This window comes from Alternaria postmessia (genome assembly GCF_024291825.1).
Source record: "Alternaria postmessia strain BMP 2775 chromosome Unknown scaffold_27, whole genome shotgun sequence".
Taxonomy (NCBI): Eukaryota; Fungi; Ascomycota; class Dothideomycetes; order Pleosporales; family Pleosporaceae; genus Alternaria; species Alternaria postmessia.
Genome location: NW_026260100.1, coordinates 206143 through 234077, shown reverse-complemented (window position 1 = coordinate 234077; position 27935 = coordinate 206143). Strand labels below are relative to the sequence as shown.

Below are 27935 nucleotides of genomic sequence, written 5' to 3'. Positions count from 1 at the left end.
CTGCCGAATTCCCTGCTCCTACGTGCCATCGTATTGTGACATGGGGTAACGGTAGCTGGATGCAGGCACTGCGTAACGACGAGGTATACAGGTAATTCGCTAACGCACTCGGGAAGGTAGATGAGATAGAGACGCGGGGCGGAACATTAAGGTGCTTGGCAGAGGAAGATGACGATATACGTAGTGGGGTAGCTTCTGGAATGAGGAAGAGAGTATGCAGAGAGGTGCGTATCTTCTGCGGTCAAAATCTGACGGTCAGATAGCAGGTCGGAAAGTCGCGCATGCCGACGCTGCTGTCCCGTGCACGTCGCCAGAGACTGACCCGAAAGCCGTCCGAAGAAAAGCAAGCGTAGTGGAAAGTGTGAGCTGATGGTGTAGACGGCACAGAGCACAAGATGGCCGGTTGAAGTTGATTGCGGGGGAGTGCGGAGAGAATTGCCTTGTTCCGCGACGCGCTTGGCAAGGTAGGAATTGCGAAGACCGATGCATGGAAGCAGCAGCTGAAGACACGGGGAGTTTTGCTAGCTATATAGCATTATCGTCCATCAAGGTGCCGTCTCAAGGCGACAAGGCACAGTTGTCGCGAGAGCTTGGGTGTCGAATCCGAAACGGATCTACAGCTAATGTGCTTTTGGCTTAGTAACATGCGGGTGAACGATGCAAGAGTGCACGGCGCAAGATGCTCGGCGAAGACTGCGTCAGTCAATAAACATTCGGGCTGCCGGCAGCGCAACCACCACGGCAACAGGAGGGAGACAGAGGATACTAATTCATGACCATCGCAGTCCCAGCCGCACAGCCACTCGCGACTTGCTGTGTCTGAGACTCGTCGCCTCTCCTTTGTACCTTCCTTGTCGTAACAGTCACCAGTCGCTCTTTCATCCCGACCGCAAACATCGCCATGGACGTCTTTTCCTCACCTCTGCGGATGATTCCGCCCCTGACACCCCGTCGCGTTGCATCGCCAGCCATGTCACCAGCAACCAGAAGAGGCAGGGCGCACGGCAGCTCAGAAGAGAGCCGCCTCCGCGATCTGTCGCCCGAAACCACCCTCCGCGCCTTTACGCAGAAGCCCATGCCCTACGACACCACACGCGACGAATACAAGATCTTCTCCTGCATCGAGACCCTCACCGCCGCCGAGAGGGACCTGGGATCGCGCGTCGCAAAGGCAGCGCAGCGGCTGAAGATATGGTGCGCCGAGATTGAGCAATGGGGCTGGTCGGGCAGCTTCGAGCAGCCGAGCGCCCAGTTCCGCGAACAGAGGAGGAAAAGCATCGAGATGCACATCAGGGAGCACGTGGCCGAATCCGACGGCGCCGATGCCATGCCGCCATTGGAATACTGGGGGTCGATGCTGTCAGTCGAGGTGGAGCAACACGAGGCGCGGCTAGACGACATCGCCGACGAGATGCTGAAGCTAGATGTCGAAGAGCTGAAGGAACATGTGCTGGACATGCACCCAGCAGGCAGGTCGAGACCGTCCTCTGCTGGTTACGAGGCCAACCGCCAACATTACAAGCTCATGGACGACTTCTCCTTTCTCATCACCCAAACCCTCCTATCCGCCCTACCGCATCACGCCCAGCTCAAAGCCCGCCTGAGCACATGGACTGCCCGCGTCTCCATCCTCCGCGAAGCACCCCGCTACACCGGCGAGCTCGACACAGCGCAAGAAGCTATGCGGTTAGGCTGGGAGGCCATTGAGCCACCAGCAGATACGTCCGATGCCGCCTTCGAGCAGTGGAAGAGTGCCGTAGACACCATCTCTCGGGTGCTTCACCAAAAAGTCAGCGATTTGGGTAGGCAACTGGACAAGATGCTCGATACGCTCGAAGGTCAGGAAGACTGCCTGCCAGACAACTGGATAGACGTCTTTGAGACTACAGAGGCTGACTACGGACGCTGGAAACACGAATCGAGAAGGAGGGTCATCGACCTCGAAGTCCGAAGGCGGGCCGAGGGGTTTAATGTCATTGGCAAGGGCGGTACACACGAGACATTACAACCCCCTGACCTTGCATCTGAGCCTGGGCTACACCCGGACAACAACCCTGTGCAGTCCGCTTCTGCCCCTAGACCAGCCGCTGTCAATGCTCGAATCGATTCTGTAGCGTCTGCTAACGAAGCATCGCCAGAGGAAGCTGCTTCGCAGAATAGCCATCGAGTAGCTCCGCATGACTACTTTGGTAATATACCTCATCGGGAGATGTTCTCTGGTGACTATGCCCTCGACGCATCCAACAGCAGCAACCCAACACTCCACACCTCGATCGGCTCCAACAACACACGTCAGGTATCTGGAGAGACTGAGGCTACAGAAGTCGAGTTGCAACAAGGCATCGCGCCATCTGTTGACGAAGACTCGGAATTTGAGGAAGGCGATACCGTGGTACAATACGACCTCGACGAGAGTCCTGAAGACGTCGCCGCGCAGTCAGAGTCTGAATCACTTTCATCGGCCCCGACTGGAGTAGATCAACCATCCCAGGCATCTTCACAAAGCCGACCCAAACCTCTGGCCCTTTTTGGTAACCCAACTATCACCAAAAACGATGGCCAGGACAGTCCCGTTATGGAGCCGCCTCAAACACCACGCTCGTGGAGAGGTAGTTTGAGTTCGCTGTCAACAGACATCTCACCAGACTCAAGCCCACCTAGTACCGTGGAGGAGTCTCCTTCAGTTCGAAACGCAACCAACCGCTCTATGAGAGCACCGCGTCCCGAGCTCAATGCAGCCATGGCAAAGCGTCGACCTGTACAGACTACTACTACCACCACCGCAGACGATACAGTGAGCGCACCATGGCCGCCAACACATTTCGCTCAGAAATCCACCAGCAGCGCGGAAGAGCTCGAGCGCAAGATCTCTGATATCCTGACAACCATTCCCGGCCGCATTAGACTCAGATCAGGTCCGGGCCCCGATGCACCCGAAGTCAAGCCAGCTCGTGGCCTTCTAGCCAAGGGAAGTCGTGGATACCTGCGCGCAGCTCGCTCAGTCAGTGGCCTCAAGTCTCCCGAGCTCACTCTGTCGCCTGCGAAGAGCGAGTTCGATCTAAACAACACTGCATCCGGACGGAGGTCTGCAGCGGCGGCAAGAGGCGATAACGACATCAAGTTGTATCATCTCACGCAACCTGGCAAAGAACAGCCCATCAAGCTGTTCATCCGCCGCGTTGGCGAGAATGGTGAGCGTGTCATGGTCCGCGTTGGTGGTGGTTGGTCTGATTTGGGTGAGTATCTGCGCCAATACGCTGAGCACCACGGTCGCAGGACTGCAAGCGAAGGCAAATTTGAGGTCCTAGGTCTCGAGGTGAAGAACCCCGATGGTTCTCCCACCCGACCAGACAGCAGGGCGAGCAGAATGGAGAGACGAATCAGCGTCGGCTTTCCCTTGGCCAGTCCAAACACGACACCCGTCAAGTCATCTGGTCTGAGCTACTTCACAAGCGACGAAGCGCCTCCACCGATGCCTAGCTTCATCACTGGAACACCAGGCGCTACTGAAGACCCGACTATGCCTTCTTCGACCTCGTCTCGCAATTCTTGGCAAGGCAAAGAAGTCGGGCTCGCTGGCCCGAAAGCGAAGAAATTGGACCTTAGTGGCGAGAAGCTGGAGTGGATCGAAGGCATGATGAAGCAAGCTCGCACCGTGAGCAGTAACGTCATCACTTCAAACCATCCGCCTTTCGAGCGGACGGATAGCACAAGTGACAGTCGCCCAAGTAGTGCTGTGGCTGGGAAAAAGACCGAGTTTGGTGATCTCGGCAAGGTTGGTGCTACCAAGAGGGTCTTTATGAAGGGTGGCAAGCCTGATCACTAGTTGAGGAAGAGAAGGAGAAGTGGCTTTTAATATTCTACATTGATACCCTGGGCCTATATATATTGTATTGTACGGTTTTCGTTTGTTCTTGGGATCGGTTGGGACTGGTTGGACATATACGGTATTGCGAGGCAAGCATCATCACTTTAGATGGACAAGCTTTGCAGCACCTTTTTGCGGGGTATACACCTGCGGCGTTATTTGGGTTTTATGGTAGTGTCACTAGCAGTGACCATGGTGGCGTTTAATCTCGTTTGTGATTCACGATAATAATTCTTTACAAGCTGTCATGCAATTGTTTAGTCCTCTACGTTCACAAGTGATGAATGAAGATGTACCAGAGGCCTGATGTCGTTCATGCCACAAAGGGTGCTCCAGGCCCCTGTTTGCTTCTTCTTTTGACGGAAGAAACTAGAGGGACCCCACGAGGGTAGAGCGGGCGAGATGGAACAGAATGAGTGCCAAAGGTGGGTAGCGCCACGTTCCACAAAGCCGGCGAGCACAAAACGCGCAATGCCGATATGGAGGTCGCGGGCTGGTTTGATCTTCGCACGTAGACTAATCGACACAGTATTGAGGAATAACTTGTGGCAATTTAAGAAAGTGCGGACGTTGGAAAGTGCTTGACCAAGTGTTGAGTGAAGAGATACTGGAAGCAACTGCTCGATGAACCGTCTCCATTTCAGCCGAAGCTATTCATCATCGTCGTCATTATCGCCTTGAACATCCATGACACGTTCGCCAGCTTTTTCAAGCGTACGGCGACTCCATACACGGACTCCTTTGTAGATTGCCTAAATACTATCAGTAAATGATTATGATGGAAGCGGTTTCTTCACATACCGCTAGAAATGTGCCCACGCCTATCAGGATAATGATCCAGCTAACCTGCTCATATCGGTCTCGACCAGTCGTTCGACCTCGGCCTCCTCCAATTCTGAAATAGGAGAGCGGACTAGCGATGAGAACTTTCAAGAAACCAAGCACACCCATGCTGGCAAAGCCTTTCGCAAAGTGCTCATACCAAGTGGCTGACTCTTCGTCCTCATAGTAGTACGAGTAATCAGATCCTGAGAAAGGGGACAAGAAGCTCCATGGATCCAGATACAGGTTTATGATAGGATCGGCAACGAAACCAAGGACGAAGATGATGGAAATTAATATGATGGCAGTCAAACCAACCTGAGCACCTGCAACGTGTTAGTTATCGTAAAAAGAGGAGATATAATGACAAAAACGTACCAATGCTACCTATGAAGCGCCCAACTCCAAGACGCGCAAGTCGGTATTTGAAGCCACAAGTAGGGCATTGCCAGTAGTTCCTACGTCCATAGCTAGGGTCTGCATGCCTCCAGGCCTGTAGACAAGCCTCATGAACATACTTGGATGAACCTTTGCACATACATGGACGGATCAGGCGACCGCTTTCGTCTTCGTAAACCACATTGGAAGACTGTAAGAAGCCGGGAAGGCTTTGTGAGGGAACATTGAATGTTGGCTGAACCGTCTCGAGACATATCCTGCATTGTCGCGGCGGCCAGTGAGTACGTCTAGAGCTGCGCGATTGCGACGAAGCGTTGTCGCTGGTACTGGAGGTGCCTGAAGGTGATGGCTGGGAGGGCTCCGTCTTCGGCGCGTCATCAGGCCAGTACCAACCCGGCATGGCCTGGAATCCAGAAGACGAAGACATGGCGGATCGAAATGCTGTAAAGGTACAAGGTAGAAGTTAATGCAGCTCTTACCAGTAAAGAAGTATGTGGGTAAGCATAAGATGACAAGGCGATCAATCAGGAAGTCGCGGGGAAGACATTCGCCAACTTAAGTGTCTCGGTAGTGCGGATCATGTTCCGCCACAGCCGCCTTTGCTGTATGACACTAGGGACACGGTGGCAGGATGCAGGTGTCGTAGACGTGGTGGTGATTCAGAGGAGCAGTTCTGGAAGGTCGAAGAAATCAAAGTTGCAGCTTCCTGGAAGCAGACCGGAGGCACAGTTAGGCCGAGCGCCGGTCTTGGCGCCGTCGGCGACGAAGCTCTGGGTAGCCTGGAGCTCTAGCAGATCGCCTCCAGTAACCCGCGTCGTCTATCAACCCCACTGAACCTCTCCCTGCCGCCGACTACACCCTTCCTCACATACCACCTCTCGATCCTGTCAAGCAGTCACCATGGCGGACAGATACTCGTTCTCCCTCACCACTTTCTCTCCCAGGTAAACACTGCGGTCTCGATTACACATGATATGTTTGCTAACGTTCATATAGCGGAAAGCTGGTACAGATTGGTATGCGCCCTGGAAATCTTACGAGTCCCGCCGTACTGGAGCAGACAACATCTAACACATGAATAGAGTATGCCTTGAATGCCGTCAACCAGGGTGTTACTTCACTAGGAATCAAGGGTACGTCACTCCGCTCATTGGCTTCCAACAGTGCTGACTGGAATTTGCAGCAACCAACGGCATTGTCCTCGCAACCGAGAAGAAGTCGTCATCGCCGCTCATCGACTCGCAATCGTCATCAAAAATTAGTCTCATAACACCCAACATCGGTATGGTCTACTCGGGCATGGGCCCTGACTACCGCGTTCTTGTCGACAAGGCCCGCAAGGTCTCACATACTGGCTACAAGCGCGTCTACAACGAATACCCACCCACGAGGATATTAGTCCAGGACGTGGCGCGAGTGATGCAGGAGGCTACACAGTCTGGTGGTGTTCGACCGTATGGTGTTAGTCTGCTGATCGCAGGATGGGACGACGGTATCGAGCCTGAGGCTGAAGGCAAGAGCGAAGAGCAGACGAGCGAGGAGAAGAAGAAGGTCAGCGGCAAGACTGGTGGCATCCTCAAGGGCGGACCCAGTCTGTACCAGGTCGACCCCAGCGGCAGTTATTTCCCATGGAAGGCGACAGCGATCGGAAAGAGCGCGACAAGCGCCAAGACCTTCTTGGAGAAGCGATACACTGACGGTCTCGAGCTTGAGGACGCTATCCACATTGCTCTGCTCACACTCAAGGAGACCATAGAAGGAGAGATGAATGGAGAGACCGTTGAGATTGGTATCGTCGGACCGCCAGAGGAGAGGCTCCTTGGCGTTGAGGGTGTTGAAGGCGCTGTGGGACCACGGTTCAGGAAGCTGAGCCCGTCCGAGGTTGAGGACTACCTTACGAACTTGTAGAGGGTTATGATGCAGCACCGTCCTGCACTGGGTCGAAATAAATGAACTCGGCGCCAAAGGCATGAAGCGACTTATGTAGCATTTACGAAAATGATGTCTTGAGATGCCCAATGCTTGAACTCATATTGCAGTCATTGGGTGTTGCGCGTTTCGGTCAAATCTAATGGGGTTATTCATGCAGTAAAGACAACAGCCAGGACTTTGTGCATGGTTCTGGTCTTCTGCATATCCGCCGCCAGCCAACACAGCTACTCGGGTAGGCTAGCACGCTGCCACCCTTGGACCTCAAGTCCCAACACCAAAGGTTACCACTTCTACACATTCTTTGCTTGCGTCGCGTTTTTTTTTAGAATACGAATGGATTCGCCAATGCAAGATGACAACTATGGTGGAGTCATTCCGACTGCTTCCAGTGAGACATTTCAGCTGCGAGGCTATCAGGCTGAGATGGTTGCAGAGAGCATGAAAGACAACGTCATTGTCGTCATGGACACAGGCTCGGGAAAGACGCATATGTAGGTTTGCATGTTCTGCCATGACGGGACCATACTGACAAGTTCGCAGAGCCATCGAACGAACACGAGCGGAGTTGGAAACGTGCGAACCCGGCCAGGTACGGATACCTATACCTGCCGCTAGATCCCCACGCTAGACTTGATCTCACACGCCTCCTTCAGGTTGTCTGGTTTCTTGCGCCAACAGTTGCACTCTGCGAGCAGCAATATGATGCCTTTCAATCTAATATACCTGGGGTCGGACACCAGCTACTTTGTGGGAGAGATGATGTTGAGCTGTGGACGACCCAGGCAGAGTGGGACCGAGTACTTTTCAATGTTCGCGTGGTCATCTCAACACACGCGTAAGCCCCCAGGTTGAGCGCAACAGACTCCACGCGCACCCACTCATACGTGCTCAGGGTACTCCTTGACGCCCTCACGCATGGTTTTGTCAAGTTGAGCAAGCTGGCTTTGCTAATTTTCGACGAGGGTCAGTTCGTCGCGTTAACACAACAACATCTTAGTACTAAAGTCCTGTAGCACACCATTGCACATTGAAACACCCAGCTCACCTGTAGGGTCCTTCATTTTATACCAAAAATCTAATGAGCAGAAGGAACTAACAGTACTAGTATAATGTCCGATTTCTACTTGCCTCAATTGAAGAATGGAGACAGCTCACTACCTAAAGTTCTTGGCTTGAGCGCAAGCCCTGTCATGAAAGCAGCGGCTAGCGCAGAAGGGCTTCAGTAAGTTCGACTTGGTAGAACAGGTTTTCTCCCCCTAATATCTGTAGGCAAATTGAACAGAACCTGCATGCGGCCATAAAGACACCAAAGCTACACAGGTCCGAGCTGATGCGGTATGCGCATAGACCTCAGCTACTGCAAATCACTTACTCTTCGGACGCCTCGGGTCAAGAGCATTCTCACCTGCTCCTTGCGTTGCAGCATGTATACCGCACGTATGATCTTGCGAAAGATCCGTACGTGATCGCATTGTTGGACCAACAAAAGCGTGGTTTCGATGTTTCTCGCCAATTGACCAAATTGTGGAATAGTCAGAAGACTTATTGCTACGATCAATTGAAACAGTTGGTATCAAAAGCTGAGGCGATGGCCAAAGAACTTGGGGTCTCTGCTATGGAGTACTACTTACATCAATGCATAGCCAAGTTCGACAACATGACCCGCGGCTCAGACCAGCAGCTGCTGGACCTGACTGCCACCGAGAAGCAATATCTCTTGGAAATATTCCGGGCACTTCCCCTCCAAAGTCCTTCACCCATACCTGCTACCATGATTGAGAATTCGTCTCACAAAGTCAATAAGCTTGTCGATACTTTAGTAGCTGAAGCCAATGGTACCCCAGGTTTTACCGGCCTTGTGTTTATCGAGCAGCGGGTCTGGGTAGCATCGCTCGCAGAGATACTAGCATGCCACCCACATACCAAAGATCTGCTACGGGTAGGGACATTTGTCGGCTCGTCGAAGTCGTCCAAACAAAAGGCAAACATATCTGCTTTGGCAGAACCTAAGAATCAGCAAACCACACTCGATGACTTTCGCGCTGGTATCATCAACCTTGTTCTAGCCACAACGGTACTGGAAGAAGGTATCGATGTATCCAGTTGTCATCTCGTTGTGTGTTTCGAGAGACCCAAGAATCTGAAAAGCTTCGTTCAACGACGAGGAAGAGCAAGGAAACAAGAATCGCGTTATCTGATTTTCGTGCCCGATACTGGAGAGGCACGGTCCTCGACGTCCTGGCAGTCGCTTGAGGCTGAGATGAGGAAAGCATATGAGGACGATAAGCGTCGAGTGCAGGCAGCGCAGAAAGCAGAACATATAGACGAGGTCGGAGAGCGGTACTTCAGGGTTCCAAATACTGGGTGAGTGGAGATTCTTCTGGGTCGTGTTTGCTCTAGCATCCAGCCATCAAAACCAACTCACCCTGATTATCTATTTACTAACAAAACCAGCGCTCTGCTAACTCTGGATAACGCCTCTCAACACCTCCATCATTTCTGCGCTCGTCTTGGGGGTAGCGCTTACGCCGATACGCGACCAGAAGTCGAGTTTACAAACGACCGCGGCCAGATCACCGCTGAGATCACATTGCCGCTCTCAGTTGATCCCAAAGTGAGGAAAACCAAAAGCTTGGAGACCTGGAGGACAGAGCGCATGGCTCAAAAAGATGCTGCCTTTGGAGCATATAAGGCTTTGTATTTGCACGGATTGGTGAACGAAAATCTTCTCCCTGTACAAGACGAAGAAGACGACGCAGCACAATACCAGATCCGGGACGATCGCCCATCCGTTGTGCCCGTTGCCCTAACTCTCGATCCTTGGTTAAGTGTCGCACAGTCTCATCAACATGAACCCGATATATGGTACCGTACCCTGCTTGAGGTAAAGGCGCCAGATGAGGAGCCGATACGTATCATACTGCTGACTCCTGTCGCCATGTACGAAGTCCCTGATATGTTACTACATTGGAACGAATCCAAGCGGTACACAGTTACGAGCTCTTGTCTATATGGTACATCACTGGCCGACATAGGTATTGGTCTGCTGCGCTCTATCACGTGGAAGATCTTGCACTCAGTCTTTGGAGTTCACATCAAAGAAGGAGTTGACGACTTCCTCTGTCTACTTGCTCCGTGCGATTCATCAGGTTACATGATGACCGAGAGTGAACTCCATGAATGGCATGCGACGACAAACGGCCAACAATCAGCACACAGACTTCTGATTCAAGGAAATGTCAACATAGCAAGCTGGGGTTTGACTATGCAGCAAGGCGACGCTCGGAAATTCATGCCTATGGCTATCACGCCATCAGATTCTCCAGATTTTTCGGGAGGATACGAAACTTTGCTACGAGCTGTGCGGTTGCCTAAGCGTCGAGACTTCTTACATGTTGTCTACCAAAGCGCGGACACGAACGACGCGTACACCAAGGTCGAAAGTCTTTTAGCTTCGACATGTATCGTCGAGAATCTTCCTGCCAGATTTGCCATCTTTGCTTTACTGTTTCCATCAATCCTACACAGACTTGAGGTATACATGATCGCGGATACGCTTAGAACGACGTTACTAAAGCCAGCCGAATTCGAAGCATCAGACCTCCCAATCATCATCACAGCACTCACCTCATCCGCAGTCGATGGATGCAACAACTACCAAAGGATGGAGTTTCTCGGAGACTGCATCTTGAAGTTTATGGCTTCTCTTCATGTGATGGCTGCAAATCTGCTCATGCCAGAGGGTATGCTAACGGGGAAGAAAGGAAAGCTTGTCAGTAACGGATATCTAGCACGGGCCACAGTAGCTGCAGGTCTCGACAAGTTCATCTTCTACAAGCGTTTCACAGGTGCTAAGTGGAAACCACGATACATTGGTCAGACACTCACTGGAACCGCGCCGCCAGTCAAGGAGGAGAAGTCGTCAAAACTGATCGCCGACGTTATAGAATCACTCATCGGAGCTTCATACCTTGTTGGTGGGTTTTCAAAAGCTTTTGTGTGCATGAAAGCTCTCCTACCGCTTGAGAAATGGACGCCTGTTCCAAAGGCAAATGAGATACTCTATGAAGCAGCTTCTTCTCAAGACAAAGTAGCGAACTTGGTGTTGCTTGAGCAGCTGTTAGGTCATACGTTCAACAAGAAAGAACTTCTACTTGAATCACTCACGCATCCCACGTTCCGGGGCCCTAACGTCCATTGCTCTTACGAGCGTTTCGAGTTTCTGGGGGACGCAGTGCTCGACTACATCATTTCAAAGCGGCTCTATGCTCACAAACCAAGCCTTCCACATTGGAAGATGCATGGTGTCCGAACGGCAATGGTCAATGCTGCATTTCTGTCTTACTGCATGTTCGAGACTACAGTAGCAGAGGAGTTGACAAACAAGGCGACCCTCCAGCCAGAGATACATCAGAGAGCTTTATGGCAGTTCCTTCGATCATCGAGTGTGGAACTTATCGCTGCGAGGACTATAGCTTTACAAAAACATGCCGAGACACGGGGTTTCATCGCTGCCGCTCTAGCGCAGGACAACCGCTTCCCGTGGCATGCCCTTTCACTCACTGATCCACCCAAGTTCCTTTCCGATATAGTCGAGAGTGCTATCGGCGCCCTCTATATCGATTCTCATGGCTCTATATCTGTCTGCGAAGATTTCGTCCATCGTCTTGGTATCTTGCCATGTCTCGAACGTATCTTGCGCGACGGTGTAGACTGCTTGCATCCGAAAGAGCGGATCAATACCCTTGCTGCTAACAAGGGTATCAAGTACGTTCGTATTCCGAGCGACGAAGAAGGTAACAAGAACGAGACACAAGGTTCTGAGCGAGGGTATAGAGTTCAGGTTCGCATTGGTGGGAAAGATGTCGGAGGGAGCGTCGAGGGAGTCAAGAGATTGCAGGCTGAGACTATCGCTGCCTGGAAGGTTATCGCGCTACTCGAAAGTGAAGGTGTGGGCGACGCGCCTACAGAACTTGACGAAGACGAAAGTGATGACGAGTTCTTCGACGCTGAAGACGGCGGCGGAGTCATGCTGGATGTTGGTGACAGAGTGGCGGCGTACAATTAGGAGGACCACATCGTTCAATACAAAATGCCATTGAGCGATGGCGTTATCTAGACCAGCCAATGTCAAGGAATGTGGAACGACTAAGAATGTTTTGGGTAATTAATGCGAGCAGAATGCTGTCGCATAGCGTATGATAACAGGAGGATAATGTGACCACGTTCCCATATTCGCCACTACTATCGTTGGGGTTGTGATTCGCCTCACATTCAAGGTATACACCTATCATGCTTGACGCCAATGGACGCCTAGATCTTCAGGTAACAGGGTGTTGTCTTCGTTCCCCATATAGTGAGACAATCTTCCAAAAACGTTTTTTGGTCATCTGGAGATCACTCGCTGAGCTTGTGGAGGCGTTGCTCAAGCTGCGTTTGCTTCGTACTAGTACTTTTATATCAACGATGGTAATTCCTCCGTTTGAATTGATACTGACTAGTGTGACAACATGCTGAGAGAGAGGCCTTTGCGAGGTTAATCCTTGGAGGAGCAGTTGCCAAGACACTGTAAATGGTGTGAGTTCGGCGACAGGGAAGGTGAGTGCGAGAGGAAGGATGCTAAGATCACGGCCTAGATCAGATGGCTTACGCCTGTAATACACAGCAGTGTTCCTGTCCCTGCCCTTTCAGCTCTTCTTCGGGAAACCGTCTTGCTTGTATTCCCAAATGTAGCGATGCTTCTTCAGTTTCAAGTCGCTCCTGTCCTGGTGATTAATGCTGTATTGTTCTCAGTCAAGCATAGCTCCTCTTCTACGACCAATTTCAAGTAATTCATCGATAGTTGTGTGGTTGGCCAAAGGTGCGGCTGGTGAATGTGGTCGTCGCAGCGAGCAAGTGATGCGGCACAGTCGTGGAGGCGATTGCTTGAAGCGCGTTTATGCGTTAGATGCACGGCTAGGAAACAAAACGAGACAGAAAACACAGTATGGAGTTTCTGAAGTGGCTCTGCACCCTGTGATAGAGCTGCTTGTTATGTTTGCTAGTTTGTTCCATGATCCCGCCAGTGGTCGGATCGGTATCGCAGCTCCGAGCGCAGGAGTCACCTGATTTGAGTGGCATTTCTACTGGCTCGTGGATGCTCATCCAGAATACCTACCAGGATGAGTCTGCTTCACGGAGCTCAGAATCATGATATGATTCCTTCTCTAGCATGTGTACTCCAAGTTCGGCGTCAGCGGCTTGGGAACTTGCCCACTGGCAGGGCTTTCCTCACGCCACTTGTGTGCTTCACTTCCTGCACATCTTACGCAGTCTTCAATAGTAGCAGTTAGATATCCTCGCTTTTGGTCTAGGCGTGATTAACATGGTGTTCACCCGATCGTTTCATAGGCTTGGGCTGTTGGCTACTTGACTGGGAAGCAGATTTACAATGGCGACTGAAGTGGTCCAAGATACGACTAGAGAGGCCATGATCAGTAATGCCGAGGAAATCCTACAATGGCTCAACACGCTCTCGATGCACGTACTGCTTGATGATAGTACAACCGGCCTCATGTTCGATAATGCGGCACCAGTCCTCAGCTCTTTCCGGTGAGCCAGCTTGCATGTCTCATCCTGAATATCGGGCCGTATACTGTGTTGTTCACGATCAGCCGTTGACCCGCTGCAGAATCATTAGCAGGGTGTAGGCGCAACGACGCGCCGGCTATGGGAGGTTCGAGTTGATGCCTGGCATCGGTTGAGCACCCTATGATGTAGCAATATTGATCAGCGGCCTATACAGACGTTGAGGAATCCTCAGGAGCTAATCCACTTACCATTAGCGCCTTGTTGGACGGCAAGCACTCGACAGGTAGCACTGTTGCTTCCAGGGGAGGCTATATGTGTGGGTCTGTTGTAAGACATGCGAAAACGCTCGGAGCGAAATACGTAACCTTTTTCTTGTAGACCTACTGATGTGGACCCGATATTCGATGCCTCAGGCTGTCCGATGTTGTTGCAATATGTAATCGATGTGTGGGGCGCTTGCCAAAAGGGCCGGCTCGGCTGTGCCGAGTCGAAGTGCAGAGCGGAATAGGCATCGCACGATAGGTATTGCGGGAAAATGAATGTTGTCAGAGCGGCTCCGGGATTTCTATACTAGCGTGGCGGAGGCACAGTTGAGGTGGTTTCCTTCTGACGCTCCGTTCTAATGAGGCGTTCATGGTGCCGTGTGGCGTATTCGCTGTTCTCACAAGACTGCCTGACGGCCACCTCCCGGGCCCGAACATCAATGCAATGTGACCGCTCTCGGTAGGGGCGAAATCTACCCAGCTAATGTTGCTCTGTCTAGTGATCTTTGATTGAGGCGCGGAAACCGCATAGAAAGGTTCGATGGTGAAAGATATCTTGTGCAACTATAAAGTGCACAGTATCTTCGATGCGAAGTATATAACCACAGAGCAGCCACAGTCTCCCCATACCTGCATCATACAGTCAAACGAGTTCAACAACAGTTTACAATCGTCTCTACATTCTCTGTTCAGTCACTACAATGCCTTCCCAAAACCAACCCCAACAATCTTCTACTGGCGGCAGGCCTACCGGCGCAACAGGTGGTGGCTACAACAGATATCCGTGCGATAACTGGCAGCAAGAAGGTCATCCACAGAACTACACTTTCGTCGACCAAAAGGGTCGATTGTGCGCCCATTGCATGGTGAGTCCGTCAGTTTCACAGTTTGGCACTGCGCTAACTATCTCATCAGTGTGCACCCCGCCAGCGATGAAAGGGAAGCATCTTGAGCACTAGTATCCGTACACTTGGAGGATGCGTCTCTGTCACTTTTGGTCACTTTTGGAGGGCACATTGAAGCTTTTTGTTGGGTGATAGTCGGGATTTACTTCGGTATCCCTTGGTTCAAGCTGCGATTTCTTGAATGTACTGCGATACTTGATTTGAGGCAAATTTTTAATGGAATAGAAGTTGGTTGCGCATGTTTCTCTTGCCCACTCTGCATGCTGGAGACGGCATTCACCCAACCGCTGGATGGACTCACCATGATGCAGGAGATTCGCTTCAAACTATCGACAATTTGCTTAGCACCCCATGTTCACGACTCATATCCAATTCTACGTCTTGCTCCCATTTGAGTGGGGAAGGCGTCGCTTGTGGTGGAAGGATCTGACGTCAAAGCGGCAGCAGTCCAAAACGACTTAGACACATTGCGACTACTTCTTTCTCTCGCTTCAGTTGTCCACGCCTCCAACACAACGGACCGAGCCTGATCTCACATGGCTGAAAGTATATGCGGGTGCCCACTTCTAGAAACGGCAGATGGCACGAGAATTGTCAAGAGCGGCGAGAGGTGGACCCCCAACACCAGAACCCACGTTAATCAGCGCCTTAGCCGGTCCCTCATCAGCCGTAATTGATCGACGATAATCGCAGCATGACCAGGTGGGGCAGCAACCGAAGAAAATCCGCTCCCTTTGTTTGGACTACACCACTGCGACGGAAGCGGCGCCCAATCACTCTGGCTAAAATCTCGAAACGAGTAAGTCGAGAAGCCGGTGAAGCCGGACAGTCACCACAGTCCTCAGTGCTGACCATGCTTGGAAGACCGTATGCTGTTGCCGGCCCGTGTAACAGGCATAAAGGAATGTCTCAGTCCCGCGCATACACCATGGTGAGCCCATATCTCCCCTTCTGCGCTCTTGAGACCCGCCACCATGTTTGAAATGATCTGTCAACTACGCTATCAGCATAGAGAAGTGACATTTACGAAGCGGTCAACTTTTTGGTCGATTGCCAACAGCTGCTCACGATGGAACGTACCAATTCCATGCCAGCACGTTCACATTGCTGCAGGGAAAGTGGGCCTCCATGAGGGGCCAGCGCATGATTCGTCGTCTTCATGTTGGATAGGTGATGCTTCAACGAATCATGGGTGAATTATCCTGAATCCGGAAGGGCTTGCCACACTCCGTAGCGCAAGACCATGACAAAGACGCCAAAAGTATGAGCTAGCCTTGTTTCACGCCCAGAATCTAGTCACATTGGGCAAATGATCTCTCATTTGCTCTGGTTGAGGGTCTTTGAGGAGCCTGTCATTGACCATTGAACGAAAAAAACGGTAGCTAAGCAGGCGGCAAAAGAAAAAACCAAGATCTACGCCGATCTCAAGCAGACGACATTAAGCGCGCAGAAACGTGGCATGCCGGATTATTGGTAACGCACAGTGGGTCTTCTAGCTCATGAAGGACCCCATGAATTCCTAGTCCCCGCATCAGCAAATGCCACTCTCATTGAGTCATTAGCGCAGTAGGTTTCCAACGGCTACCTGGTTTGTCGAATGCTCGTAACCGGTCAAGTGTAGTGTGATCATTGTCCAAGCATCCGGGCAGTGACGTCGTACTAACAGGATCTACAGTACTAAGTCTAACACTACTGAGATAGGGAGATCGATGTTCACATCACATTTCAACGTTTCAAGAAAGATAGTAGAGGCAGTGGCTGATGTACTGCGCATGTCAATTATCAGAATAGTACAATCGTTAGACTCAAGCCTTGCCAGTACATATGCTGCTGGTCTTCTTTGCGACGCAACAATCACACTATCGCAGATTCGGAGATAAGCACAGAGAAAAGCAACACATACTACCGGACCCAACATTTGTTGAATGCCCGGGCTTTGGCAGGGTTCAGGCACGTTTTTCTACCGCAACGACCTCTTCTGCGACCACGCTGAGCCTTACGCACACACCAAAAGGCACCTTGATCATCTTTCAACCTATTTTTCCGGAAAGCGGCGAATAGGAGAATACATCTTCACGTCACACACGGCTGGAAATGGCGTGCGACTGTGCCGTCGATACTCTGAGCCAAGAAGCTTCGCAGCTGTGTAGACATTTCTCAGGTATATTATCGAGGCCAACAATTGAAGGGAACTAGGTCATCATGTACCATGTCATGGGTATGGTGTTACCATGGCTGGCGCTACCGGACAAAGAGCCACTGGGTGGAATATTCCAGCATCGGTAGCTGTAGACTAACCTGCCCCAGCTAATGAGGCAATCTCTTCCGAAGTATGAGGTGTGTGCTGGAAACATGTGACCGCAGGCGTATGCATGCAGGTGCAAGAAAAACGGTCACTTGCTCCCCAACAACCGGGCATGCATATGCAGGTTAACCGAATAAACGCATATTTGACGCGGCCAACACGATCTTCAATCTCGTCTCGTCAATCTGGATTGATACACAACACTCAACAGCAAGTCCACAATATTTCTTATGCTATGGTCTTTAGCTTGATGTGACTGAGAGCGACCCAGCTAGTGACCTAGTAATCTGAGCCTTGAGGGTTTAGGCACCCCGTGGACCGCACAGATGCAACGATAGAAAACTCCAAGCGTTTAATCATCGGTAGTCTCCATGCAGCCTTACCATGACTTGCAGTGCCTAAGACCGCCATATGCGGAGGCCGTCCCACAGAAGGATGCCGCGAAACGACCGGCACAACTCACCATGATCTAGTCAGATTACGATATGAAGTCTATTCGCATGTCTCACTTGTAAACACCCAACATCCAAGGCACGCAAATTGGGCAGGTGAGCAAGGCGTAAAGAATAAAACGTCCCGTCCGTCATCCTTCAGCTCTAAGCGCCCGCCATGCGGCGCAGCCGAGAAACTGGACCTGGACCCATTCTGATCAACGCTAGAGTTCCCCGAATTATGTCTAGTTCTGTAAGCAATTGTCAAGCAATTATGTGGCTTACCGTGCCTCATGCAAGCGCCGGCGCGTAAATGGGGTTGAAGCAAAATGGGTCGATCCTGCCTTGAACAACGACTCGACCGACCGCTATCCTGGAATGAGGGCCAAATTCAATGGTTCGATTGTCAACCAACGAGCTGGTATACTATAATAGCATAGTGCTGTGGTTCTTCTCAGGCCAGCAATGACACTGGGCAAGGCAGACGTGTAAGTCCGGCGACCTTCGCACTGCGTGCAGGTACTTCGGATACATTTCATCACTGTTTCATGACTACAGTAGCTGTGATTTCTGGACTCCCGCCCGCTTATGTTGGGGTCGTGCTCACTCCGCTGATATGATCGCCAAATATCGGTGTGCTAGTCGTGACGACAGTCCTGCCGCAGCCAAGCTCAACGTATCATGACTGTGACCGCCATTACTTGGTGCGGTATTACCGATGAACAAGCTTAGGATCAAGGTTCTATTAGCTATTATGATTGCTACGGTTACTTCATCCACTTCGTGACATCATTAAGCTCACAGTCAGCAGCATAATGTACTGCAAAGATCTCCAGACTCCCTCAAGATTACACCCTTTCTTTTTGTGACATCGCGATGACCACTTTCATAGCAACTCACAAATCCTTTGAACTGATGCCATGCTCACGCACGTACTTATCCAGTTTCTAGAGAAATGTTAGCATGCCTCTCTTGTATAGGATGAATATATGTAACTCACCAGTCTCAACGCCAGGTTGCCGTCCATCCAATCCTCCAGTGACCTTCTTCTTCAGCTTAGCCAGCCCAATTTTGGCCTCGTCCTTCGCAAACTTTGCATTCCGTGCGGGCTTCCACTGCATCAGCCCACGATGTCTCCTCTCTTCGGCTCGCTTGTTTTGCTTGTTAACATCCTTACTGGATGAAGTGTCATCTGTCTCGGCTGTGGTGCTTGTACGAACTGTAGACATCGATTGGCGAGGTTGATGATCCTCAGTGGGCGATAAATCGGTCTTCTGTGACTTCAACTGGCCATTAGTTTTGCTCTGGTCACCTCCACCTGTGCCGCCACTCATGTTTTTCGCACTGCCAACCGTATCCGCATCTTCAACACCAATATCAGATGAAGAAGAGTCTTCGCCATAGTCATCATCAGAGTCATCATTGTCCTCGTTATCGGATGGATGATAACGGTCGTGTAAGGGTTCTTCGACGCCTGGTTCGCGTCTCTTCTGACGCTTGGTGTTCATGTAGGCTTTAGGGTTATCTCCGAAAGCACCGGACCAGTCTTGCCCGTCCTTTGCGAGCCACTTGCGCTTTTCTTCTTCGCTCGCGTTCTTCAAGATATCGCGACCTGTAGTCAATGACTGCTCATGCAACTCTTGAACGCGATCTGGGATCTCCTTCTCGACTTTGTGGTTTCGCACACCTTCGGTAACACACGACTCCCATGTTTCGAATGTCTCGCGGGTGTCATTGTCGGTGATAAAGGCAGCATGTGACTCGTCAGTTCCGGCCTTGAATCGCGCCCGGAACTGTAGGCGACCAACTTCCTGAAGATCGTCGAGACCCGGTTCCTTATGGCAGTTTTCCTCAGTAATGTAGTTCTGCGTGAGTCGAGCAGGAGCAGCAGTTTTCCAGATTGGGATGTTGATGTCCGCATCTTCGTTATCTATGAAGTGCTGCAGCCAGATGACTGCGTACGCGTCCGCCTTGCGATGGTTGTTGATATGGAATTCGAAAACAATTGGTGACCTGTAGCGGTGCTTTACTGGTAGTCGGACGTTGTGCTTTCCATTGCTCTCCTCTAGGTCCCAATAGTAGCCATCACCTTCTTGGAGCTTGTGAGAAGCGGTGCGACTCAGCTTGCCGGTGCTGCCGCCAGTCCGCAATTTGATCTTGGGGTGGTGGTTGTAACCCAAAGCCAGGATGCGCTGAGACCGGAACTCAAAGGTACCAACGTCCCAGCCAAGCATTTGAGGTGGTAGACGAGTCTCGATGCTGCGGAACAATAGAGAGATTCGTATGCGACCAAAACCGATACCGCCATCGAGAGGATACCAGCGTGTGACTTGAGAGGATGTTTCGAGAATGTCAGATAGCTTCAGTGGCACCACGCCCAGAATAGGGTCATGTTCCCTGTTCCTCTGATCGCGCACTGTAACCGTGATGATAGCCGACCGCCAGTCACGAACGAATCGTTCGGTACCCGCGTTGAAGATTGGCTGAGATGAGACAGCTTTTGCCCGAGTTCGGTAGACTAGCTCGTCGTTGAACAAAATCGTGCAGTAACTGTTTGGGAGGTCTCCACCAGTCTCTTCTTTACCCTCCCCGTAAGGCTTTGCAGGCTCGTATTCGCGTCCCTTGGGGTTGGTACTACCCTTTACGTTTTCCAGCTCCAAATTCACAATTTGATGACATACCACACTGCAGATACCGCTAGGCCAGAGAGGATCCGGTGGAGTGTGCATGACAGCGTCATCCTCTTCAGAGTTTATGACACCCTTCTCGTCTTGTAGTTCGGGCTTGTCCTTTAACTCATCTGGAAGAGATTTGTTCTTGCCATCTGTTCGCATCTCCTTCCTGAACTTTGGCTTGGTGAAATAACCAACTTCCCAGTGAAGTTCGCCAGGCATCTCACTGTCAGCCTCCATACCGGCCAGCTTCGAAGTCTGTGGGTACATTTTGCCTGGATGCTGGATCATCTTTTGCATGGAAATTTCGACCTTTCCGACGATGTCATCGGCGGTGTGTCGATCGGAGTCCCAGAGTTCTACACTCAAGTTCTCGTTGGCCTTGATCAGTTCTGGACCAACGAGAACAGCTGCTGTCTCTTCCCAGATTGGATTCAGGTCGTCAGTAATAACTCGGGTGCAGTACATGGGCTTGCCGTATTTCGAGAATGCGATCGTTATGTAAGGGTCGCTACCACCGTGCTTTGATCCACGTCGATCTTGCTTGCTCAGACCGACAGCACGGTGAATACGGATCCAGAGTACGCCCAAGGCTTCGGTATCTTTTTGGACGGAGTCGCCTTGAAGGATGGCTCGCATGTCAATAGACATGGACTTCGGCGCGACATACATGCTGGCCGCTGCCTTGATGGCGTAGTTGACAAAGTTGCTGATGAGGGGAAGATTGAGAATGTTCACACCCTTTTCCACCATGGGCGTGCATCCAGCAGTCACCTGTGGCGCGCCCATCAAGGTAAAAGTCAAGGTCTTCAAGAATGGAGGTTCGGGGGTCATGTTCAGACGCAGGCGGACTGTACCAACAAGGCCTTGCAGTTCGACAAAGATGGGCAGCGGGACACCGAAGAGACCCTTAATTCCTAGGTAGAATACCAGCTGCATGTGCATATTCCTTGCTCTCTCGGATACTCGCTTTCCGCTGGGGCTGGCGTGGTAGGCGAAAGAAACTTCCAGGTTGTAGTAATCACCACCCTCCTCATCTGCTGCTGCTTCTTGAGGATCCTTTGTCTTCTTGTTCTCTTCGTGGATGGATTTTTTCATATCGCCCATGTGTGAATCCGGAAGCGCTCGTAAGCTAAGGATGCGCAACGGGTTGCTTCCCTGGTTAATTTCGGCCACGCGGACGTTTTCAATGACACCAGGTACGGAAGCTTGCATAACGTCCTCAAGCATGTCAGCAACACCCGAGAACATGTCGGGGTTGATGAGGCCCCAGACGATGGCTAGCAAAGTGTTCATCCACTCGACGGACTCTGGCAACAAGTTCAAAGAGGCCTGCACGATGGTTAGTTAGTTCTGGCAGGGCATCTTTAGTAGACACGTACCATCTGGCCGCGGACTTGTTCGCTGTCCCACTCGACCTCTCTTCCGCTGCGCACAACCTCCTTCATCCAAAGATATGCGCCAGATGCCAGGCACATACCAAGCGGTATAAGGCCCTTGAGGGCACCACCGAACATTTTACCAACGACAACCGTCCCGATGAGTATTCCCGCGCAAAGGTAGTTCGCTCGCGTTTCGAGGGCGGCAAACATGGGCTCGTAGCTAACCGAGGGCGTCGGATGGAAGAGGACGTTTGTCTTCTCACCGTGGATAGGTACGTCGGTCGTGGTGCCTTCGGCGACTGGATCTGGTGGTGCTGTGACATCCTGGTTGTGCTTGTAGTCTTCGAGCGACTGAGAGGGATCGGTTTTTATTGGCTACCAGGTGTTAATGAAGGGTGATAGAGACGGGAAGGGTGCCATACTGTTTGCTTGTCCAGGTTTGCATTGGGTACGACCAAATGCGGATTCTCGACCTCATCTATCATGTCCTTGTTGACATCGGCAATGACGACCTCCCTGCCAGTCGTAGGGTCTGTGACTGTCTTCTCTGTACCTTTTACTTGTCTTTCAGGCTGCTTGTGTGGTTGCGACTGTTGCTGCGTCTGCTGCTTGGCCTGTTCGTCCAATTTCTTGTCCCGGGCCGCCTTGTCCTTATCCAAGTTCTCCACGAACTGCCTGACGGTAGGGATCGGGTTGTGCCCTGAGTAATGTCCCCCCGGAGCATGTTGCTGCTGTTGTTCCGCCATTCTGTATATGTCTCCTTCTGTATGACCGCCCAGGTCGAGGGTGTGGACGTGCGACGAGACTCACCCAGCAATTGCGACTGTTGCGGAAGGATGAACGAATGTCTTGAAAGAGGTTGAGCCTAGCGAAGATCTCCCCGCTTAAGAGAAGCGAAAGCAAGGAACAAGCAAAGCAGAAACCATGAAAGAGATGCCGCGCGCGGGGCTGCGAGGCTGCCGATTGCAGTCAATGACGTAGGGCAAGCAGGACCGATACTGGAACTGGGGCAGCCGCGTTACCACTTGCGCACGACGCGTACTCAGCCTTTGCCTGTGCCACGACCAGAAGCTGACAAGAAGCTGTCAAAATCTCCACTGTGGCTGAAATTCTGATAAACATCCTGGCCGTCACATCGCGACTTCCCGCTGTGATCGGCTGATGACGTCAAAGTGCATGCCGATGCGTCGTCGACCAATCAGCGCGTAGCGGGGGCGATCATCCCCTCCAGCTTGGGACGACTCATGATCTCCCTATTCACGCTTGGTAACGGGAGTTACCCGCTACCAGTTTCCAGCACATTATTGGCCAGGTCTGCAATATGTCGGGCTGGTTCACCTTGTTCACGAACTGTCGCTACATCCTCAACGGCGAGCTTGTCGAGGACCATCTCGTAATCTCCGATGAGACCGGGCTCATCCTGAAAAGAGAAGGCTACATCGGAGGCGAGGCCATCGATTTGGAAGACAGCATCATAGCCCCCGGCTTTCTGGAATTACATACTAATGGAGCGAATGGTTTTCACTTCACGCATCATGAAGACGAGAAGATGTATGCAAATAAGGTAGATGAAATCGCGAGGTATTACGCGACTCAGGGTGTCACGGGATTCTGGGCAACCATACCTACCGTAAAGAGTGATGAATTCCACAAGGTAAGACAAATATGACGCGCTGAAGCGTCTTCGCCATGTGCTTCAAACATTGTCAAGTGCACACAATGTGCAGCCTGCTGACAGTCCTCCAGATCCTTCCCTCTCTGAAGCCTCGCCAGATTGCCTCTTCAGCATCTCTTCTTGGAGCTCACACTGAAGGCCCATATCTACATCCTACCAAGAAAGGCGCCCATAACAGCTCCCTTTTCAGTTCTTGTTCAACATCCCCTTCTACCGTCTATGGATCCTCCAATCTGCAATCCACTGTCAAGCTCGTGACCGTCGCACCGGAGCTCCCTGACTCAGCGGCACTTATCAAGACACTGACGTCGCAGGGTATCAAGGTAGCGATGGGCCATTCCTCCGCCACATACGAAGAAGGATTGACTGGGCTCAAGGCTGGAGCAAGTGGCTTGACGCATACCCTGAATGCGATGCCAGCTTGGGCATCGAGAGCCCCTGGGCTGGCTGGATTGATATCGCTACCAGAAGCAGGAAATATTTCACCTCCATGGTACACAATCATCGCGGACGGGGAACATCTTCATCCAAATACCGTGTCTCTGCTTCATCGCTCCAACCCGAAGCGGTCAATTCTGATCACTGATAGTATCGAGCTTGCATCCCTCAAGGACGGGACATACCCTGGTCACTCGCAGATCCCTTTTGAGCAAGTCAAGAGCGGAACACGAGCAACAATCGCAGGAACCGATACGTTGATCGGCGGATGTATTCCACTCCAGCAGAGTATGAGGAACTTGATGAACTGGTCTGGTTGTGGAATCGCAGAGGCTGTAGGCACAGTGACAGAAAATGTGGCTGCTTTCATGGGTGTTGATGGCGAAGGCGGCAGAGGTATACTGAAGGAGGGCAGGAGGGCAGACTTGACTGTATTGAGTGAGCAAGGCGAAGTACTTCAAACATGGGTCGCTGGACATAAAGTATGGGACAGAGAAGAAGATATTCGAGCATATGAGGACGATGGTGAAGCGAGAGGTTAACGCTGACTTTCACTGACGACAATCATGTTAGGACATTTCACATTGTGACGAGGGAACTAGATATGTGGTAGAACTGCGTAGAAATTTGAACACCATACGGATCGAGGGCTTGCGTTGTCAAAGACCGTTGGCGTGAAGTCAAAGAACCTGTGAATCATCTCTGGTACTTACTTGATATATGAGCCACAGAAAATTCCTTTCTCAATAGTCTTAACTATACACTCCAAAAATATGAACAGCGACAAAACTGCCAATCTTCCGATGCATAGCACAGCATCCAAGTCCAGCAAGTCATCCCCACCCCTTATCATCTACGTGCTCGGCCCACCCTGCGCCGGTAAGTCGACGCTATGCACCACTCTCATCAATAAATTCAGTCTGGACCACTTCTCCATCGGCGATGAACTTCGTGATCTGATCTCCTCAGACACAACGGGCCATGCCGCACGTATCAAAAGCAAGCTGTCGGTTGCTGAGCTGGAGGACTTCGTCACGAACGTCAAAGCAGGAACATTGGCACCGTCAAACGTGACACCCAAGTATGTCAAGGAGCGTATATTTCCCGATGGGGTGGTACCACTAAACCTACGAATTCTTATCGATGGATTTCCGAGGGGAGTAGATCGCTGGGAGACGTTCAAGGACAGCGTGAAGGACATATGGCAGCCTGATAGTAGTACCTGGACACTCTTGCTGTGCGTTGACCGGGCAGTGGCTCGACAGCGGTTTTTGAGTCGTGGTAGGGCGGGGGATGTCCTTGACAAGAGGTTTGATGATCACGAAAATTCTATTGACAATATCGTGGCTGCCATGAAGCAGGATGGGGTAAATGTCGTCGAGATTCACCCAGGGCCGGACCGCGACTGGGAGGATGTGCTCAGCTTTCTCCATTGTATTCCTGGGTTGCATGAGACCTGACGACAGTAGATCGCCATCACGTCACAATGTCCCTCTAATTTAAGCGTGTCGCAGCGAGTCAATATGCGGTTTAGGCACGACGGTAGGATCGACATCGCTGGCAAATGACTCTCGTTAGGAGGAGACGAGTTATCACAATGGAATAAAACAACGATTAACGTGCAGGAGTGCTACGTGTGATGAAGTCAAAAGCTTCCGAGTGTCTCAAAGTAATGTATCGCCACATTCGAGCCGCTAATTCAGGTGAAATCCAAAGCAGTAGATACCGGACGAGGTGTTCTTCTCACGCGCACAGGTCCAGATCAGTGAAGATCAAGATGCTGTTCGGACATGCCATACATAATGCCGGGATGTCCTAAGCGTGCGCGATGGTGAAGGAAAGCTCCTCGGCAGCGGTCGACAGATTTTGTCACCAGCCCCGCTTAGTCACCCACGCTAAAATGGCGCTACCATCTTCTCCCGACATTTGAATCCTTTCCTACAGCTCCAACATGGAAACTCTCGACAACACCGAGTGGGACGTGCTCATTGTAGGCACCGGCCTGCATCAGTCTCTTCTCGCTTTGTATGTGCCTTGCTTGCCGGCGAGAGTGGCCGCGATCTGACTGACGCAGCGCTTAAAGAGCTTTGTCGCGCTCGGACAAGAAGATCCTCCATGTCGACGAGAATGACTTCTACGGCGGTGCAGAGGCTGCCTTTAGCTTACAAGAAGCTGAAGAGTGGGCACAGCGGATGAAAGATGGTAAGCAACGATGACTTGGAGAGATTTGGCTCTCGCTAACGCGTCCAAGACACAGTAGATACGGTCTTCTCCGATGTTACAATTACCAAGCCCGAGGTTGCTGACGCCGCTCCCGCACTGTCCTTCTCAAGGGCATACAGCCTGTCTCTAAGCCCCCAGGTCATCTACGCGCGCTCATCTATCCTCGGCTGCCTTGTCTCGTCAAGGGTTTATCGTCAGCTTGAGTTTCTTGCTGTCGGTACATGGTGGGTATACTCTACAGGTGCACAGAGCGAAAGCTCGTTGTCGCATGCGAGGCTGCTGAAGGTGCCAAATGGTCGAGAAGATGTTTTCCAGGATCACGACCTTGACTTCAAGGCCAAGCGCGCTTTGATGAAGTTTCTGCGCTTCATCAGCGAATATGAGGAACAGATCGAGGTGTGGGAAGAGCACCGTCAGCGGCCTTTCTCGGACTTCTTGACAGAGCAGTTCAAGGTTCCAGCAAGTCTGCAAGGACCACTGCTGGCACTCACACTCTCACCGTCCGGGCCTGATCGGACCACTACTGAATACGCTCTACCGAGAATTGCGAGGCACCTACGTTCGATCGGTGTGTTTGGGGCTGGTTTTGGAGCCGTCATCCCGAAATGGGGCGGCTTGTCCGAAATCAGTCAGGTGTCGTGCCGAGCTGGTGCTGTAGGTGGCGGTGTCTATGTCCTTGGAAAAGGCATAGCCCCAATCACTGAGGGCATCGCGGAGACAACCGAAAACGGTACAAAGCTTCGCCTGAAAGACGGCGAAGTTGTTACTGCGAAGTGGATCGTAGGAGGAAACTCGTCAACCGCGTCTCAAGATACCTACTGCAGGTCGATGACCATTGTGTCGTCGTCTTTGTCACATCTGTTCCCGCCCATCGCAGAGGAAGCACCAGCACCTGCCGCTGCTGTCGTTGTCTTCCCGTCCGGCTCCTTGACATTAGACTCTCAAGCTGAAGAGCTTCCGCCAGTTCATGTTTTCGTGCATTCGAGCGATACTGGCGAATGTCCCTCTGGTCAATGTAAGTTTGCTCTTCTCCTTACTCTTGCTGTTATGATGAACAAACATTACGAATACTTATCTACATTGTCTGAATACCATTGAAGACAATAACTCTGACAACCTGATACAACGGCACATCGTCTACACTTTCAACGCATGTTCTTATTGCTTCATGTTGCTGACTATTCCTTAGGTGTGCTATATGCTTCGACATCGATGCACAATCAAGACGGGTTTGCCCTGCTTCGAAAAGCTATAGAGTCGTTGCTCTCTGCCCAGGACATAACACCATCGCCTACGATACTGTGGTCTGTTGAGTACCAGCAACGGGCTTCATCTGGATCGGAGGCTCTACCGTCTGACAACGATCATGTCGTTCGATTCCCGCCCACTTCCATGGATCTCGCATTCGACGACGCAGTGCTTGAGAACGTCAAAGAGGTGTGGCAGAAGATCGTGGGAGATGAAGCGGGCGAATTCTTGGTATTCCAAGACCGAGAAGCTTACGACGATGACGAGTAACGAATTATAACTAGAGTAATGAAGCTATGATATTACAATACCTCAGTGCCTTCTCTTGATTGACAAATTTACTCCGAAAGCATGTGCAGCCAAAACCCAAGGAGGAGAAACTTATTGGATGTAATGCCTATCCTCATCTTACTCGTCGTCGAGAAAGTAAATCCGGCAGTCCTAACTCAGAATTTCATCTTCAGTTTCCATAATCGAGCCCTTGAGATCATTCAGCCCTGGCCATCTAACCGCCATGTGTACATGATTCGTCATGTTGCAGTCCCAATTTGTATACAAGTTACACCTTTGTTGTGCGTCTGGTAAGTCTGGGGGTTGAGAGGTTGTCTCTGTGGCGGAGGAGGGTGGTGGCTTCCTTGGTGTTGGGCGAGAGTGATGTGTCGTCCTTTTTGTCTTCCGTGTTGTCTTCTCGCTTCAGGACTGCCTCAGGTAGATTTGTAATAGCAAGGGTGAAGGACGAGTCCTCGTTCACCTCCCCTGGAAGCTGTTCTTCACGCTTCGCAGCGTTGCTTGGTTGTACCCA

The 27935-nt window shown here is 51.4% G+C and overlaps 8 protein-coding genes across 8 annotated transcripts; 6 read left to right on the top strand and 2 right to left on the bottom strand.

Moving 5' to 3' along the window:
* Window positions 1-901: 901 nt before the first annotated feature.
* On the top strand, window positions 902-3826 carry J4E82_005281 (uncharacterized protein; the record flags this gene model as incomplete). The annotated part of the gene is made up of 1 exon (XM_051731548.1): window positions 902-3826. The coding sequence occupies one exon, from the start codon at window positions 902-904 to the stop codon at window positions 3824-3826; it is 2925 nt and encodes a 974-aa protein (XP_051588738.1).
* Window positions 3827-4518: 692 nt separating this feature from the next.
* Window positions 4519-5516, bottom strand: J4E82_005280 (uncharacterized protein; the record flags this gene model as incomplete). Its single annotated transcript, XM_051731547.1, has 4 exons — window positions 4519-4620; window positions 4670-5016; window positions 5069-5077; window positions 5231-5516. 4 exons carry the CDS (start codon window positions 5514-5516, stop codon window positions 4519-4521), a joined length of 744 nt encoding a protein of 247 aa, XP_051588737.1.
* Window positions 5517-5989: 473 nt separating this feature from the next.
* PCA2 (putative proteasome subunit alpha type-2) lies at window positions 5990-6997 on the top strand (the record flags this gene model as incomplete). The annotated part of the gene is made up of 4 exons (XM_051731546.1): window positions 5990-6033; window positions 6086-6105; window positions 6172-6222; window positions 6273-6997. The coding sequence occupies 4 exons, from the start codon at window positions 5990-5992 to the stop codon at window positions 6995-6997; spliced, it is 840 nt and encodes a 279-aa protein (XP_051588736.1).
* Window positions 6998-7354: 357 nt separating this feature from the next.
* Window positions 7355-12089, top strand: J4E82_005278 (uncharacterized protein; the record flags this gene model as incomplete). The annotated part of the gene is made up of 8 exons (XM_051731545.1): window positions 7355-7512; window positions 7562-7610; window positions 7675-7856; window positions 7914-7984; window positions 8035-8068; window positions 8127-8243; window positions 8291-9385; window positions 9476-12089. The coding sequence occupies 8 exons, from the start codon at window positions 7355-7357 to the stop codon at window positions 12087-12089; spliced, it is 4320 nt and encodes a 1439-aa protein (XP_051588735.1).
* A 6342-nt stretch (window positions 12090-18431) lies between these two features.
* J4E82_005277 (uncharacterized protein) lies at window positions 18432-22295 on the bottom strand (the record flags this gene model as incomplete). Its single annotated transcript, XM_051731544.1, has 4 exons — window positions 18432-18442; window positions 18496-21499; window positions 21550-21924; window positions 21972-22295. The coding sequence occupies 4 exons, from the start codon at window positions 22293-22295 to the stop codon at window positions 18432-18434; spliced, it is 3714 nt and encodes a 1237-aa protein (XP_051588734.1).
* Window positions 22296-22870: 575 nt separating this feature from the next.
* On the top strand, window positions 22871-24204 carry J4E82_005276 (uncharacterized protein; the record flags this gene model as incomplete). The annotated part of the gene is made up of 2 exons (XM_051731543.1): window positions 22871-23203; window positions 23296-24204. 2 exons carry the CDS (start codon window positions 22871-22873, stop codon window positions 24202-24204), a joined length of 1242 nt encoding a protein of 413 aa, XP_051588733.1.
* Window positions 24205-24435: 231 nt separating this feature from the next.
* On the top strand, window positions 24436-25122 carry J4E82_005275 (uncharacterized protein; the record flags this gene model as incomplete). The annotated part of the gene is made up of 1 exon (XM_051731542.1): window positions 24436-25122. The coding sequence occupies one exon, from the start codon at window positions 24436-24438 to the stop codon at window positions 25120-25122; it is 687 nt and encodes a 228-aa protein (XP_051588732.1).
* A 491-nt stretch (window positions 25123-25613) lies between these two features.
* J4E82_005274 (uncharacterized protein) lies at window positions 25614-27403 on the top strand (the record flags this gene model as incomplete). The annotated part of the gene is made up of 4 exons (XM_051731541.1): window positions 25614-25687; window positions 25746-25864; window positions 25914-26900; window positions 27075-27403. 4 exons carry the CDS (start codon window positions 25614-25616, stop codon window positions 27401-27403), a joined length of 1509 nt encoding a protein of 502 aa, XP_051588731.1.
* Window positions 27404-27935: the final 532 nt, after the last annotated feature.